This window comes from Bidens hawaiensis, unplaced genomic scaffold (genome assembly GCF_021521415.1).
Source record: "Bidens hawaiensis isolate Kalapana, Puna unplaced genomic scaffold, B.hawaiensis_p1.1 tig00048428_1, whole genome shotgun sequence".
NCBI classification, from domain to species: Eukaryota; Viridiplantae; Streptophyta; class Magnoliopsida; order Asterales; family Asteraceae; genus Bidens; species Bidens hawaiensis.
Window position 1 is genome coordinate 74,330 of NW_027498682.1, and position 18,213 is coordinate 92,542.

An 18,213-nucleotide genomic window follows, 5' to 3' on the forward strand; every position below is an offset into this window, starting at 1 on the left:
ATTGAAAACCGAAACTTCATCGTTGAAAATTCAAACTGAATCGTTACTAATGGTTTGGTTTCACACATTGAGCTTCAATAATAAGTTTACCAACCGGCCCGGTTTTATATGGCCAATTTTCAGTATAAAGCATAAACTCAAATTAATGTTGTATGAATTTGTAACGGCTTCACAAAAAGTATGAAGGCCAAACTTAAATCGTGGGCATAACCGTTAGCAACGGGTTTCGTCGAAAACCAAAAATGACCGGCTAGAAGTCAATGAAAAAAATCAACCGTGAAATCAAGCCATTGACCAGCTTGAACGGTTTTACGGTTTTAAATCAAACAACGAACACCCATAAACTTGTTACATGATTACCAAGGTATGTGTTTCCCGCTGCATCACGCAGGCACCCGCCTAGTAACTATACAAGTACGTAAAAGCCATATTTGACAAACTTTGTGCTCTAGTTTTCAATGTATTCTATAAAGAAAATCATGCAAGATGTTTTAAAACAATAAGAGATCAGTAGTTAATTTATTGACCAACTAGAACGGGGCATAATAAACCAGTCAACCCCGGGACTGCTTTCGCCTCACTTTACCGACTGACCAACATTTAAGACCGAGCCCACAGGTCAAACCTGCAAACCGCTGTTTCATGTATCGGTTCTTCAAAACATTAGATGGGATGCTCAATAACATCAATTGATATCATGTTCAACATATATAAAACATATTATCCCACCAAAACTAACCATTATTAAATTTACAAAACATTTATAAAACTTAAAACAAACAGATTATTTGGAAAATCAAATGCGCAAAAACTCAAAAAACACCCAAATAAAAGCTCTAAATAAACATTTCAATTATAATTTTCAAGATTCCAAACTCAATTTAGCAACAAAAAGTCCAAATTTGACTTTTTATGTCTCAGATTACCAAATAAACACAAATTGTACTCGTAGGATATATCATCTTAAAATCATAAGATACAAAATTATGCCAGCAAAAAAGGCCAACCGAAACCACACATTATCAATCTGAACGGGATCATTGTGGATGTGGTAAAAGAGATTTTTTAAGTCTGCAAAATCTTGAAACAGTTCATTTTCTATTTCTAAGGCGCCTGCTTCTTCTTAATCCTGTCGAGGGCGAGTTAAAAGACGCGCCACCTGTCAGTGTATCGGCTCTTGGCTGATCTTCATCATCTGACCTCCATCTGGGCCCACCATTCATATTTGTTTGCGCAGGAAGCCTTTCATCTTTGTTGCTGAGAGAATATATAAATCCAAGATTACGTTTTTTGTCAATCAAAAAATCATCACGACACTTATCGAGAAAAATAAGAAAGATTATACCTCCACGTCATATCCATAAGATTAGCTGAAGCCTCCACATCAGCATCTCTTCCAAATCTACTCAATCTGTTTGAAAACTCGTTTTGGTCAACTTGGAGAGACTTATTCTTCTGAACCTTTGAAGAACCTCGGTTAAATTCTTTTAACGGTGTAGACAACGTAATAATATCATCAACTTTAAAGTTTTTACTGATGGATTTAAGCATGCTCATTCCTCGTTCCATATCACCAAATTTGTTCCCATGTGAAACCGGAGTACCGTAATTTGTTAATCCACCAAAGTTTGATTTGGGTGGTGACGGGTTTTCAACATCCATTTGAAGAATAACAGAAGAGTTAACATACGAAGGGGCTAAGTTGCTAGAATCAATAAGATCAGGGTTAGGATTTAAAACATTGATGTCGGTCTTTGTGGGAGATAATTCGGTCATTTGTCCACTTTTCACCTTTTCTTCTTCAACTTCTGGTAGTAGTTGTATGCCTTTGTTCTATAAAAAACCACAAGCTAGCCAGATAAATGTAGGTAAAATTTATTTAATAATAGATACAGGAATTAACTTACAACTAATCCTGCTCTCCAATGTTGTGTAGTACGCATTCTGTTTATTACATCGTCATCAACAATTTTGTTAGAAATGAAGTTCTCCTCAAGGTTTTGAAGTTTCTGATCAACCTGATATGCTTCCACATATCGATAACGCTAAAACAGAAGATTATATATTAGTAAGACGTTAGAGGGGCACGAAACTGAAATAACCGAACCCAAAAAAAACCCTACAATTTGGTTTATGTTTTCTTAAAAACCAATTATTCGGTTCGGTTTCGGTTTTGCTAACAAATAATGTGGCTCAAAAATATTAGGTCCAAATGTATGATAAATCAAATAACTATTAATTAACAAAACAATTTAAACCCAAATTCATTATTTTAGGCCACTTTTCCCCAAATTTCGGTAAAACCGAAAAAACCAAAATAAAAGCAAACCAAACCTTGGGTCAATTTTCCCCAAAATTAAGCCCAAATGGTAAAACTGAAAAAACCAAAACCAAACCGAACCCATTGTAAAAACCATAAAAACCAAAGCCAAACCGAACCCATCATGAAAACCGAAAAAAACAAAGGCGAACAGTTTTCAAAAGCCAAAAAACCGAAATTTTGATTTTCTGTTCGGTTTGAGCCCAAAACCTAAAAAACTGATTTCAAGTAATATTTATAAAAAATTAATAAATGGTGTAGCCCAAAAATTTTAGATTCAAATGTGTAATAATAATTAAAAAAACAAATGGTAAAACCAACACCGAACCCATTGTGAAACTGAAAAAGGAAATCAGACAGTTTTCAAAAAGCCAAAAAACCGAATACATGATTTTTGTTCAGTTTTGAGTTCAAAACCAACCCATGCACACCCGTATACGGCGTGCATATATTCCAGAGTCCATGTTAGCAACAAAATGGTGTTATACATAGGCTTGAAAGAGACAAGATAGAAACGATACCTGTAAATAAAACACGACTAGGAGACTTCCATTTGTAAAAGGTTCTTCCAAAGCATAATCCAAAAGACACTTATGTAAATGTTTTTCTTCATCTAAATTCCATGGTAATCCAATAATTCGGTCAACTAACTTCCTTCGCATACAAAGAAGACAAATTTCTGATACAAGTATCTCCAACCAATTCACCTCCCCTTCAGAATCATTATTTAATCCGTTAAAGGCATCAGACAACTCATGTGTTGCTTTTGCTTTCTTAGCTTTGGTGCAAATTGATCTTTGATACATAAACGCTTCAATCAGAAGTCCACACTCTACTCTGACCCTAACAGCAGTTACAGCCTCGTTAAGTGAGACCAGATCGGGCCCACTATCACTTCCTGACCACCTTAATACCATGAGAGCTGTATCAGGATTTTGTCTTTCTAATAGAGTTTGTGCAACTTTCGGGTGTGTTGTAGGCCCCGCGATCTCTGGGAGAAGGCGACAAGCTTCCTATGAAATGGCACCAGTGAAGAATTAGAATGTAAAAGTAAAACCATAAAAAAACGAGCATCAATATAACATTACAGCATGGTCAACACTCAAACTTATCAACACGTCAGCGACCACATCATCATATTGACTATGTAAGTTGTAGCCAGGTTAGAATTTTGAATGTATGAGCATTTTTTGAATGAAAGTAAAGTTTATTACCCAAAACAGAATTCAGACCAAACTAGGTTACCTTTTTACGCAATATGTGCCCACTTAATAACGACAAAAATAAGTTCTGATTCTACTTATTCCTATGGTGAAAGACTATATTTTGAAATGGCAATATTAGTCTCCATTTAAAACTGAACTGTGTAACTGTTTTAGGATAGTGGAGAAAGACACAATGGCGTCGAAAATCGCCATTAACGAAGTCTCAATCTTTGTTTCTCTAAAAAACAGGAAATAGTAGTTTCAAATTAGCATATAAAAGTAATAACACATCTATACATTTATCATAGCTGTGAGCCTGAACAATCATTTCAATGACCAAACACCATTAATGAAGTCTCAAACTTTGTTTCTCCAAAGAAAAACAGAAAATATTAGTTTCAATATAGCATGCAACTTTTCTGGTTATTTTATAATAGCTGTGAGCTTTAACAATTATTTCAATGACCAAAAAGATTCCTTCTCACTAAGCAGCAAACACAGATTAAGCTTTAGTTAAATAAAAGTATAAAACATAGATCTCTGTGTAACTCATATGGTACTCTTTAATAAACATATAGTGGAATAACTCATATTTGACAATGAATAAACCACAACTTCACAAAAAGACAAACTATGAAAGTTATGAAGGAGAAGGAAAAATCACCTGCAAGGCTTCGTCACTGTGGTCATCAAGAAGATAGAAAGTAAACGATTCCAATATTGAATGCCGGGCTATATTAAACGTAGCAGAAAAGTCATCTACACTGAATCTCCACTTATCATCAGGTATTTTCCATAGTCGGTCAAACAGGTAATATAAGAACTGCTCAAAGTTAAGGAGTGACGCATGTTAAATCCTTGTTTTGTTAAAAACAGAAGAAAAAACAAAGCAGAATAACGTATGATGTATTATATATGAAAAAGGATACAATTGCTTGTTTTGCTAACACCAGATCTGAGCTTCCATATAGAAAAAGAATGTCAATAGCCGACCTCAGGTTTTGAAAAGGATAGCTTCCTACAAGTCCTTCAAACTTGGCTCTAGAAAGTGATAAACCTTCATCTTTCTGAAAAGAAGCAATCTCTAGTTCATAATCTCTATCTGGTGTGTCCTCTTGTTGTTTGTCAAGATTTGATAAAGCATCTAGAATGAACAGGATTTCGCCATCTGGCGTTGAGGTTCCAATTGGGGCCGGCCATGCACGTTTGACGGCCATTGATATTCTCTCACGAACATCAGTACGCCATGATGAGAAACTATCATGCCGATTTAGGTTTTCAAGATATTGATGCCTTGTATACCAGATCATCATCTCCATATGCTGGGATTCGAGTGAGAAAAAAAATATCAAATAATGGGTCGGTTGTATCGTCAAGCAAAGCACATTATCAAGCAAACTAAAAGAAATGCTTGCTTAAAAAAATAGTAAGAACAAACCTGCTTTGTCTTTAGTATGGTCTCTTGCAAGTGGTAGATATCATGAAGTTGTGCCGAAAGGGAACCCTTAAAAGATGATTCCAACACTTCAAGAACAGTTAATATGCAACCTAGCCTCGCTGTAAACTTGAGAAGCGCATTTGACCTTTCCTTCATTTCCTTTACATTAAGATTATCTTTAAAAGAAGTCAAAGAAAATGGCTATTAACTCAACAGCACACGCTAAATATATTAATATATTTTGAAGGATACAAATAGGCTGAAGCTCAGCAACAATATTTTTAAATGTCCTCTTGCACCAGTCTTTGACAACCACTTCATCCAGCAACAAAGCTACAACTGGGTCACTAGAAACAGCACTTTCATCCATACAAACATCTGTAATATCTGTTAACAAATTGTTAAGAAAAACCGAATAATTAACGAGATTACACCATTTTTTACAACCAAAAAGTTATCCGTTTGGTGAAAAGGATACAATGGCAGATCAGGGATAACAAATTGTTCTCCATCGCAACATCAAAAAGCAAATACAGCCTTTTAACGTCAGCTGTTATTTGTTTCTCCCCATCTTTTTCTTGAACCCTGTCATCATATCTCTTTGAAATAAGACCAGCTTCAATGCACTCGTAATACAGGCGAAGCGAGAGCCTGTTCCCAGTTTTTGGTATGTTAACTCTGCAAATCGGGCAAACATCACATCGCTGACAACATTCTTCACATAAAGAAGCGTGGCCACACGAACTCAACACACTTTGAACACTGCATCCGCAGCTTCTTAAGTCCCTTGTAGCCCTGCAATGCTCAACTTTAGCTTCATTGCACAAATCTATCAGATCAATAGATGCTAAGTGCTCCAGTGCTTCCTGAAATCAAAGCCACTAGCAGCATAAACTTCCAAAACAATATGTGCATTACTATAGAAAAATGAACTGAAAATAACATTCTTCATTCAGATTAAAAAAGACAATCTTAATCAGACGACAATTGAAATTCCAAATAATTGAGAAAGGCCATATTAGTTATACACTTATAGCGACCAGGCTCGAGCTCACCTTGTTTTGACTTATGAGAGCTCGAGCTTGACTCGTTTCAAGCCCTTTTGAAGCTCGAGCTCAGATTGTTTATTAATAATTAATTTATATACATTTTTACATGTTTTAAGAAAAAACCTAGAGCCTAAGCTCGGATCGAGCTCGTGGGAAGTACCTTAAACGCTAAGCTCGGATCGAGCTCGTTGGCAGTACCTTAAATGAGCCAAAGCTCAGCACTAGCTCGACTGTATAGTGTGAAATTAATGCATACAAGTCTAAAAAAGATGAGACATAAAAATACAGAAGGCTCGATGAGCCTTAAATCTTCCCATACTCAGGCTCAATAACTAAACCTGCATCATTTGAAGCTCAGGCTCGGGCTAGTCACGTTTACTATCCATTAATTTATATGCATTTTTATATGTTCTGAAAAAACCCTTAAACGAGCCTAAGCTCGGCTCAAGCTCCTGCACAGTACCTTAAACGAGCTAAATCTCGGCTCAAGCTTGATTGTGTGGTGTAAAATTAATACATAAGAGGTCTAAAAGAGTTTAAGACATAAAAATACACAAAGCTCGTTAGTCGTTACAACTCAAAAAACCTAAACCATATTTCCATACAAGGCTCAGCCTCAGGCTCAATAACTAAACCAGCTTTATTTGAGGCTCGGACTTGTCTCGTCTCGTCTCGACCTCTTTATCAATCCGATCTCAGAGTAGCTCATGCGCAGTACCTTAATCAAGCTCGACTGTGTAATGTGAAAATAAACACATAAAAGTCTAAAGGAGTTACGACTCAAAAATACACTAGTCTCGTTAAGGCTGGACGAGCCTAAACTATCTTCCTAACTCGGCTCAAGCTCTATAAGGCTCGGCTCATTTCGAGCTTTTCATTCATCTGCATCCCTAGGCATGAGATTGCTTACAGACTAAAAAGTAAAAACCCTAATTCACTGAAACAGATTCGCACAGCTAAAATACTCCAATTTAAACCGGTTAAATCTCTTCCGCGCATGTTATAAGTTATAACTGTGGGCATTCTATAGGTTTTGTAACTAATTGAATCGATTAACGTGCAGTTACAGATGTACAGTTGTGCAGATTTGATAATATACCTGGACTTTCCGGCAGCTGTAATTAGGTTGGAGTGAGAGATTAGTGGCCCCTCCGGCTGATTGTTTCCTTCCGTCCATTATTATTATTATTATTCTCCGTTTGGAGCTCGTAAGCTCTGATTTTGGGGTTTTGAATACAGAGGTAGAGCCAGGGTTTTTATTTTATTATTATTATTATTATTAGACAGAATTACAAATTTTGTACTTTAAAAAAAGCCAAAATACGGTTCGTGTCCTTTTCTAAGTTTCCTTGCAGGCGGTGTACTTTAAACTTTTTTTTCCTACAAGTTTTGTCCTTTACGCTAACTGGGTTAGAAAAAGTCAGTTAAATCCCCTCATGTGAGACGCATGTGAGGGCATTTTGGTCTTTTTACCTACCCTGCAACAACTTCTTCTTCATTTTGCAAATCTTAAGCTTCTGTTTCTGTATCTAGGGTTTCACTTCTTTCATAATAATAGATTAGACATTATCATCCAAACCCTTAACACTTCTTTCATAATAATCAGAAAGCAGTTTATCCATTGGAGGCTTACTCACAACAGACTGGTGATTAAACAATATAGCTTTGAACTCCTCTTGACAACATACGAAAACATCTAGAAGCTTTGAAATCCAATCAACAGACAAGAGTTCATGCGAATCAGCCAATGATAACTCATGAAATCTTTCAGTTACCTGCCGTTGAAAAGCTTCAATATCGGCATATTGATTTACGGTTTCGTGATCAACAGAATGAACGGCTGGATCACGCTTCATACTCAGAATTGAACGCCCAAAATCGGTTCTCATCTTTATAACATCAATTACAAGAAACCCCACTAATTTGGATGGTAAAAGTTGAAGCTTTTTTTAATATTATCAAATTTGGGGGTTTTGGAAATTGGAAACAATTTGGGGAAATTGATGAAACCCAGATGATAATTATGATTTTGAACAAAACCCAGAAAGGAAAAGTGGAATTGAGATGGAATTGTGAAAAAAACCCAGAAAGGAAAAGTGGAATTGAGATGGAATTGTGAAACTGATGGATTGGATGGATGCTTGACCAATGTATTAATAGATCAGACACACTTTATTGGTTGGGTTGTTTGAATAAAGACAGAATTTGGCCATGGATAAATATATCCTTCTGCTGCTGCTTCTGAACATCATCATCATCTCGTTCCTTCTTCAGATTCATAACCTCCGGCGCGTGGTGGCGGAAGAGGAGGAAGGAGATCCGCCGGGGGCGTGGTGGCGGAAGTCCATCGCTGGTGGTGGTGGTGGTGGGTTTCCGGTGAAAGAGGAAGAAGAAGTTGTTGCAGGGTAGGTAAAAAGACCAAAATGCCCTCACATGCGTCTCACGTGAGGGGATTTAACTGACTTTTTCTAACCCAGTTAGCGTAAAGGACAAAACTTGTAGGAAAAAAAAGTTTAAAGTACACCGCCTGCAAGGAAACTTAGAAAAGGACACGAATCGTATTTTGGCTTTTTTTAAAGGACAAAATTTGTAATTCTGTCTTATTATTATTATTATTGTGTTGGTATATGAGAAAAAGAATATTAATGGGTGAGCATAAAAGGCCCCTAATGAATTGTTATTGCTAAAGCGTGCCCGAAAGGTTAGTTAATTATATCATTCAAGGATTTAACTAGGGATGGTAATGGGTCGGGTTTAGTGGTTTAGGCATTTCCAAACCTATACCAGATTATTAAACCCCGTCTCAAATCTATCGGGCATACCCAACCTAAAACCTGTCGGGTTTTCATCCGGTTAGACAAAATATAACTAATCGATTATAAAAAATATTACCATAAAAATAAAATATCTCAAATAATTGTCATAAACAAGTTTCAACAAATAATATATTTAGAACATACAGTATAAAAAATGTATGTTGGGTACATCGGGTATATAATCGGGTAAATGAGTCAATGTTATCGGGTAATCGGGTATATTACAAATCCCAAACTTGTCTCAAACCCATGAAAATTTCAAAACTAATCCTAAATTCGTCACAAACCTGATAGGTCGGGTATTACATCTCCCAATTATGTCGGGTTTCGGTGTTTTTCATCAAGTCCGGGTTTCATTGCAATCCTTAGTTTCAACTCACTTTTATTTTGTTTTAACCGATTTAGTTGAAACCAGACTGAACTAAAACCTTTTAAAATTGAACCGAAATATATATTTGGTCTGATTTTTTATGGAAATAAACTTCAGTTTTTTAAGCATTCACTTCATATTCAAATTCGGAAATCGCAATTTGGTTCAAACCTAAGAAGTCGAATATTAAATAATGGTTATTAAATATTTGTCAACTAGGTTAATTCAATTACAATTTATATATGTTTAGGCCAACTAATTTAATAACAAACAATTTTGTACAAATATTTTTTAATAAAAGTCATTTGGTCGAAAACTGAAAACAAATCGGATTCAAGTTTAATCATTAACTGGAAATTTAAACTTTTATGAATTCGATGACAATCTCGTTTTTCACTAAGGATACCAAGGGTGTTTGAAGATTAACAAAACCAACAAATGAGAGATTGTCACCTCATTGTTATGGAGATTATGACGATTTATTAGGGCACCCGTAAAGATTGTGGAAGGTGAAACCAATGTGTTTTAACCAATTATAATGCAGACAACATTACATCCTTCTTAAACTGACCGAATTCCATACTCGACAAAGGAGCCCGATTTGTTAGGGGTGTATGAAGTATATAAAAGTATAAAACCATATAGAAAACGACAGTGACCCAAATGATACCCCTATCATCCTAATATAAACATGTGCGTGACACAAATTGATGCTCATTTTTAATAATGTCAAAATGGAACAAAATTCAACATAACAACAAAAAGCCAATAAAGGTGACTACGGGTAAAAAAAAACTAACGAGACGTTTAGTCTCGAGTTCAACACCTTCGATCTAAAATAGCCAGTGTATCGTCATATACGTATGTAAACAGTAGACTCGTTTGCCACATATTTATAAGAGCTTAGCTAATTTCGACTTATTTCAAGTTTTTAACGAGCTAATCACGACTAGTTCGGGTAGGTCACTTAGAGATGCACAAAAAAACTCAACCCGGAACAGGAACCGAAAAAACCCGGAACTAGGTTTTTTATACTAAGGTTTTTACTACCCGATCCCGTACCCAACCATACCGTAGGGTACGGATAGGGTATGCATTTCAGTACAAAAAACGTACCCGAAAAACAAGACCTGATTTGTATCTGGTAAATACCAAAAAAAAAATGGAACCGGTTCTATACTCGAAACCTGGTTTTTCCAATACTTGAAACCGGGTTTTTCTAACCCAATCTATACTTGAAATTAACTGAAAAATACCCAAAAAAGTAAAGCCCCTTTAAAAACCCAATCTATACACAGGAAAAAGCCATAGGGTTTTTTCAATACCCGAAAATAGGGCATTCAAATACCCGGTTATAGAATACTCGATTGTATACCTGAGTACCTGACCGAACCATGTGCATAGGGCATAGTTTTCTAGAGACAATACTTGAACCCAAGCCCAATCAAAATATTGTCAATCCCTGATTTTTTAATACTCGGTTATTCCTTTACCCAAAAGATGATATCAGAAAACCCGATTTATACAACTATGAGGTCGATAGAAAACGCAATAACAATATAATACTAATAATCCCGTCGGTCAGCGTTTTGTACACTCGACTCGCCTCATCACACCAAACTCCCGGCGCCAATGAAGAGGTAGGTCCCAGCAGAGCCCAGTTGGACCCGCAAGACTCACCTTAAACAGGGACGTCTGCGCAGAGACCAACTGGATCCGCAGGACCAACCATGCTCAGAGAAGTGACGTCCTTACGCGCAGTATGCAAGCTGGTCCCGCAGGAAATGCCTCCCATGGTGAAGGACTCCGCCTGTTCCCGCAGCCTCGGATACAAGCCATGAGGGAAGGCCACCCGCGCAGCATGGCTACACGCACTAGGTACTTAGCTCTCGATCATTCAGTGTCACCTGAAGGAATGAGCAATGCCGGGAGCAATCCCGCACAGAGGCGGGAGGGGGAATACTCCCGCCCAAATAAGCCAGTCTATACTGAAGGACCTTTCACTGTACCTGACGAGGTATGGGCGAAAGATCTGATCAGGGATACGACAGCTCACTGATACAGTATGGCGAGCAGCATGCTCCTGTACTGTATCACTATTAAGCCGCTGCCTACTCACCAACTACTGTCATACCACGTGCGTAGCCGGCAGTTGGTGGAAAGGGAATAGTATACAGCAGGCCTGGTCGCTATCAGCCGCTGCCTACCCACCAACTACCAGCAGGGCACGTGCGTAGGCTACTGTTGATGAACAGGAACACTGTTGCAGCCGGCCATACCTCCTTGGAAACCTACCTTCGGCTATAAATACCCCAAATGGTATGATCATCTAAGGACAACATATCTTACTACATTATCATCATATTATACCTGATATCTGCTCTAGCAATCTCTTAATATACTTTTATATTTAAAGAGCAATCTAGTCTGATTCTCACGCCGGAGGGTGGTCACAAGGAGGAACCCCCCCCCTTCTCAGTGACGAGCTCACGGTGTCTGTTTTGCAGGTTATCAGAAGAACCATCTTCCAAGGGTCTAACCCCTCGTGGGAAACAGCTATCTAACCCCCAGGTTACCAGTAATCTGCCCGGGGTCCGGTTAGTGTTTCTTCATTGGCGCCATCCGTGCATAAAGCTAGAACTTTATTTTTCTCCAGTTTTTTCAAACTTCTACAAAGATGGTTAGAGAAATTCCGGTAACCATAACCCCTGCTACTAGGGGGAATACCGGCAACACAGTTTTTACGAACACTACCCCGGCTACCGAAGCCGGGGCAAGTGAAGTAAATTTTACGAACACTACCCCACTTACCAAAGCTGGGGCAAGTGCAGTAAATGATCGCCTACTGGGATCCACTGATACCCAGGTTGAGAAACGAAGACTCCCCCGCCAAACTCTCGATGAAGTTAAGGCATGGGCGGAGGCACGACAAAAGGAATTCCAGGCTGAGTTGGACGAACGCTTGCGTTCCGTGCAACAGGCCGACGAATTCGAATACTGGGAGGATGACTCGGAGGAATCCGACTCCGACGCGAACCCTCGCCATAGGGCAAAAGGGAAGCATAAGGAAACGGAATCCCAACCGAAAAGGCATTTTGGACAAGCCTTCAAACCAAAAAGCACAGGTGGAAGTCCACGAGACTTCTCTAAAACGTTCAGACCAAACGTTGCAAATGCAGGAACGTCCAAATTTGCAAGGGACATTGCTGAAGCAATCGCCCCAAAGAGTGCCAAACAAATGCCCAACATAGGCACATATGACGGTATATCTGATCCAGACGATCATTTGAACAGGTTCATAGCAGGGGCAACCGTCAGCAATTGGACGGAACCCACGTGGTGTTACATGTTCCAAATGACGCTGGTTGGGGCTGCTAGAGCATGGTTCGATCGTCTACCGGTCAACCACATCTACGACTGGGCAGACTTCCAACAAAAGTTTAGCCAACACTTCAGCCAGCAACGGAAGTATACCGAGGAGCAATGGACAATCCTCAAATGCATACGAGAGGAGGACGAATCTCTGCCAAACTTCATCACTCGCTTCAACTCAAAGAAGCTAAGTTTGGGCAATATCAGTGAAGATCTTGTTCGCGCTGCCTTCATCCAGGGCGCACATGACCCAGAGCTCATCCGCACCCTAACGGGTAAAGATGGCATGCCATCCACATGGGATGGCATCATGACAGCAGCAAAACGCTATGCGGAAACAGAGAAACAACTGGGTAGAGATCTCCCACAGAGCACAAACCTCTACACCCAGAGGACGAGAGAAGACAACGTCCTCACCGCCCGATTAAATAAAAAACGAAAGCTAGGCATCTGGCAGTCAAGGGTAAACTTTGACACTTCATCCGGCTTGCAAAATCGGTTGGGCGGAAGGGATAATGTACAGTCGCACCGGAACTCCAGATGGACGCCACTCACCAAAAGCGTCACTGAGATATTCGCCACTGAAGGGCTCCCATGGCCAAAACCGCCAATAATCCGACATCGTCACGATGCAGATCGGAGCAAATACTGTGACTTTCACAAGACAAAGGGCCACAACACGGAAGAATGCATAGATGTAAAAGATATGGTCGAAGCATTTGTCAGAGATGGGACGCTCGCGCACCTCGTGGCGTAATAAAGGCTGAGCAGGCAGGTGCGTATAGAAACCCAGCTGGGGAAAACACGAATCAATTCCAGCTTCAAAATCGAGACTACATGCTGCGTAAAGAACGAGATCCCGAACCAGGTGCGTATCGGCTCGATGGCACTCCCATCCCAACAAGGAAGGGAGCTCATTTACACAGTTTGCATGTAAATCAATTCCAATTTGTAAAGAAAAAGCCAAGAGCCACTTCTAATGGAAATGATTCTCTTAAGAATATCGAAGCTGATGATTTTACATTTATACTTTTCTGGACACTAATATGCCGGTTTTCACCGCATAATTACGTGAAGTCATTGCATGGGAAGGCGGTCCTACCCGCACGAACCCAATAACGTGACAAACCTTCACGCAGGTCAGTTGAAGGGGAAAAAGTTCAGCACCCAAAAATGAAAGTGCCGGTCTATCCGCATGAATCATTAACGAAACTGAATAATAACCTATCAACAACCGCGCGTCGAACGGTTAAAACTATCCAACACTGGTGACGGCATTCACATTACGTGAAGTCGTTGCGTGGGAAGGCGGTCTTACCCGCACGAACCCAATAACGTGGCAAACCTTCACGCAGGTCAGTTGAAGGAGAAGAGTTCAATTATTCCATTAAATGAAAGTGCCGGTCTATCCGCATGAATCATGAAAGGAAAATGAACACTAACCTATCGACAACCGCGCGTCGAACGGTTCAAAACAAAATTCTTAAAAAGGTAAGAAAAACCTACACGCAGGTCAGGTATGGGTAAAGTTTTGCCATCCTACTAAGTGCAAGTGACGGTTCTACCCGCACAATCACGAAAGAGGAAGCAAAACTTCACACCTATTATCAACCACGTTCAAAGGTTAACTTATCCTCAAAAGGTAAGAAAAACCTACACGCAGGTCAGGTATGGGTAAAGTTTTGCCATCCTACTAAGTGCAAGTGACGGTTCTACCCGCACAATTACGAAAGAGGAAGCAAAACTTCACACCTATTATCAACCACGTTCAAAGGTTAACTTATCCTCAAAAGGCAAGAAAAACCTACACGCAGGTCAGATAAGGGTAAAGTTTTGCCATCCTACTAAGTGCAAGTGACGGTTCTACCCGCACAATCACGAAAGAGGAAGCAAAACTTCACACCTATTATCAACCACGTTCAAAGGTTAACTTATCCTCAAAAGGCAAGAAAAACCTACACGCAGGTCAGATAAGGGTAAAGTTTTGCCATCTTACTAAGTGCAAGTGACGGTTCTACCCGCACAATCACGAAAGAGGAAGCAAAACTTCACACCTATTATCAACCACGTTCAAAGGTTAACTTATCCTCAAAAAGTAAGAAAAACCAGCACGCAGGTTAGATAAAAGTTAAAGTTTAGCCATCCTACCAAGTGCAAGTGACGGTTCTACCCGCACAATCACGAAGGAGGAAGCGAAACTTTAACCCACTATCAACCACGTTCAAAGGTTCTTATTCTAAACACTTGGAAAATTGCCAATTTAAACCTAGTATGCAAGTCATAAGTTTATAAAGCAAGGAACCCAAAGAAGGAAATAACAATCTTATACGCAAAAAGATTAATATTTCAAGAATATATTACAAGAATGGCCGGGTAACTACCCGCCTAAAAGAAAAAATAAAAAACTATACAAGTCTTAGCAATGGGAAGGGATCTTCAGGATCAAGCCTCAGGGCCGCTACCACTTGGACCCGCTCCGTCAGAACGGGGTGGTTCGAGGAACGCTTTGAGGACAGCTAACCCATCATCAGCAGCAGCTACTTCGTCCACCTTCTCCACCACTGGATGCGGGAAGGCGGCGTATTGGTTCAATGCTTGGTCATAAATGGCTTCAGTATCCACATTGAACAAAGGGAAGTTGGAAGGCGGGACGCCTTTCTCAACAAACCCTAGACCAAGCATGAAGCCGGCCTTTTCCCCATCATCATGAGAAGCGTTGAGGGCTGCGGTCATAGCATCATCGTAAGAGGTCTCTGAAAAGACCCGACGCACAACCTACAAAGAAAACACAAGTATTAGAACCTTTTCTTACAAAAGAAATGCGTGAAGATAAATCTAAACATACCTGAGGCAACGCTTCTCGAAGAAGCCATCGGAGGGCAGCTTGAGCTTCGGTATGGGCGCGTTCGGCTTCGCTCTTGTTAAGGTTGGCAAGTAAAACTTCCTTAGCGGCAGCCTCTTCGACGCCCTTAAGCTTCCGCTGGGTCTGGTCAAGCACCCCCCTTTGGTCCAGGATTTCCTGGAGTTTCTTGGCATCTTCCATTGCCAAGGCATCATGAGCGCGTTGGAGAGCCTCTAATTTGGCCTTGAGCTCCTCATTCTCCACACGCAAAGGCTCAGCAACGGCTTCAGCCTTGGCAGCCATCTCGGTTGCGTTTCGCGCAGTCTCCCTGACCAACCGAAGCTGTTCATTCACAGCTTGGGCAGCCTTGGAGCGGGCCTCGAGTCGCGCCTGAACTTCAACCTCGAGGGCCTTGAAGGCCTTCTCCTTGTCGGCGGCAGCTGCCGCCAGCTGTTGGTTCTCCTCCCGAAGAGCACGCGCCTCAGATATGTCCTTGGCGTGAGCTGCTTTCAACTTGTCGTTTTCACGACAAAGCAGCTCGACGCGCGGCTGCATCCGGGCCTGGAGAACCCGAAGCTCATTAGTTAGCCTACCCTCCTGGTAGCTAACCATGGCTTCCCCCAACGCGCCCGGAGGAGCAGCGTGGCGAGCCCAGTCCACGCACTCCACGGGTGTGCGAAGGGTTGTTCCTCGGCGTATGTTCCATCGAGGAACATACACTTCATTGGAATCCGACACTGCAAAAGAAACAAAAGCAGTAAGGAAAAGATGATGAAAAACATAAGGGAAAAAGAAAGGAACCCTACGCACCTGTAGGGTCAATGACAGGCCGATAGCCGCCAAACCCATCACCTGAACCTAAAGGAAATCCATCCAACAGGTCAGGCAGACGGGAAGGTGGCAAAGATCGGCGTGAAGCCCTGCGCGTACCTGATGGTCCGGCCATTGGTGCCGGTGGCGCGGGCATGGTGGCAGCCGCCGTGGTCGCCGTCGTTGTCTCCGCCGCGGTCGCCGCCTCCTTAAAAGCAGCAGTAACCGCCGGTTCCGTGAAGGATGCTGTAAAAATCGCACTCACGGCCGGCGGTGACGTCATCTCTGCCGGAACAGTTGGCTCGACGGAACGAGCAACTGGACCAGCGGATGCAGGCGCAGGCGACTGGGTCGACGCCTCAGGAAGGCTGACCGAGCCTACCGTCATTGGCGAGGAGGTACTCCCCTGCGTTTCACCCAGGATTGCGTCAACATCCACGCCTGCACAAAGAAGAAAGTGTTAAAAGAAAGTTATGAAGTGACAAATCTACAAGGGCATTATGATTATACTTACGGGTTTTCTTGACCCTGAACGTACGGACGGGCGGGGAGGAACCCGAGGGAGCCGGCCTCTTGGTACCGGTCACCGTCGTCTTCGTTGGTTCTCCGGAGGTAACGGTCGTAGCCTCCGGAGCAGTGGTCTTCTCACCACCGGGCTTCCCCGCCACCTCTTCACTATCTGACTCCGTGTCAGATAGAACCACTGGATCAGCTGTGGCCTTCTCCTTCCCCTTCACGCCGGCAGCAGTCTTCTTCTTCCGCACAAGGGGAGGACCATCTGCGGATTCCTCAGAAGACAGGACGTAAGGATTTTCAGCAACGGGTACAGCATTGAGGGGTTCAGGATAGAATATCTCCTTACCTGGCCGCCGGTGGCTCAGGATCTCTTGGCCCGGCGGATAGACCTCCACAAACCTATCCGCCGTTTGCTCCAGGATGGGCAACTCATTGTCATCCAGAGCACGAGTGCCCACCCGCACAGGACTGTCAGCTTCCCGCGGGAACAGGAGCGACTCCAAATTATTCCCCTCTGAAAGAAAAAGAAACAGTTAGAAAATTAACTAATATCAGCAAGAAAGACAAGACATACCATAAGGAATAGAGTTCAAACCATATTCAAGAAGGATGGGAAACCGGGACGCATCCTTCCATACCCGGCTCATCCCCAGCAGCACCATCCCGGACTCCGCAAACCGGTAAACCGGAGATTGGACCCGGGATATCTTCGCGAACCATTCCGCCTCCTGGTAGCTGGAAGCGTGAAGGCTCGGAAGCGCTTGACCCTTCTTGAACTTCATAGCAATGGGGATGGCGCGGGCAGAGATGTAGAAGAACTCCCGCTTCCACGATCGGAGACTGCGCTCGGTCACGCAGATCTTCAAACCCTTAATACGGGTTGTCAGGGTGTACCACCCCTGGACGCACCTCCAAGTATAGAAGGTCATCAGGCGGTCCACGTAGGGCTCAATACCCAGAATCCGGCACACCCACTCGAAGTGCCGGACCTTGGCAATCGCCATCGGATGCACCTCGGTCAGGTGTACACCGTGCCTCTCCAGGACACGATACATAAACTTTGTCAATGGAAACCTAAGGTTCCCATAAACAAAGAATGCAGCATATACCCCGATCTTGCCACTGGGGGCATCGTACACAGTCTGGTGGGATTCAGGAAACTCAGGCTCGAGAGACTCGAGCATGAACTTCCTGACTATGTACTGGTACTGATCGAGAGGTAGAGCACACTGGCACTCGCCAGCAGTACTCCTATCGTCGGCTACAGCTTCAGCATCATGAGAAGACATTTTTGCAGAAAGAAGAGTGATTTCGGGAAAATGCTTGCCTGAAAAAGGGGAGTATTTGCCGGAAATCACTAAGAAGAAGAAGAAGAGAGGTGAAAGTGTGGATTACAAAGGGGCCTCTCCCCCTTTATATACTAATCGCAATTAATGCGGTGAATTTAATGCGGAGGAGAGAGAAATCGAAGGTGC

General features: G+C 41.8%; 1 protein-coding gene across 1 annotated transcript; it reads right to left on the reverse strand.

Annotated features, from left to right (window-relative positions):
• Positions 1-734: 734 nt before the first annotated feature.
• Positions 735-7,189, reverse strand: LOC143597532 (E3 ubiquitin-protein ligase HOS1-like). The gene is made up of 10 exons (XM_077076014.1): positions 7,112-7,189; positions 5,442-5,829; positions 5,216-5,350; positions 4,964-5,139; positions 4,455-4,847; positions 4,190-4,348; positions 2,842-3,333; positions 1,908-2,045; positions 1,346-1,833; positions 735-1,257 (listed from the first exon to the last, which is right to left on the reverse strand). The coding sequence occupies exons 1-10, from the start codon at positions 7,187-7,189 to the stop codon at positions 1,092-1,094; spliced, it is 2,613 nt and encodes an 870-aa protein (XP_076932129.1). The 3' UTR covers positions 735-1,091.
• Positions 7,190-18,213: the final 11,024 nt, after the last annotated feature.

What these genes read in the sequence shown, in the direction of transcription:
- LOC143597532 (XM_077076014.1), bottom strand. Translation starts at nt 7,189, where the DNA reads ATGGACGGAAGGAAACAATCAGCCGGAGGGGCCACTAATCTCTCACTC. An exon ending in GTTATCCCTGATCTGCCATT is followed by an intron (nt 5,351 to 5,441) that starts GTATCCTTTTCA and finishes ATTTGTTAACAG; the next exon opens with ATATTACAGATGTTTGTATG. An exon ending in CTTATGGATATGACGTGGAG is followed by an intron (nt 1,258 to 1,345) that starts GTATAATCTTTC and finishes ATATTCTCTCAG; the next exon opens with CAACAAAGATGAAAGGCTTC.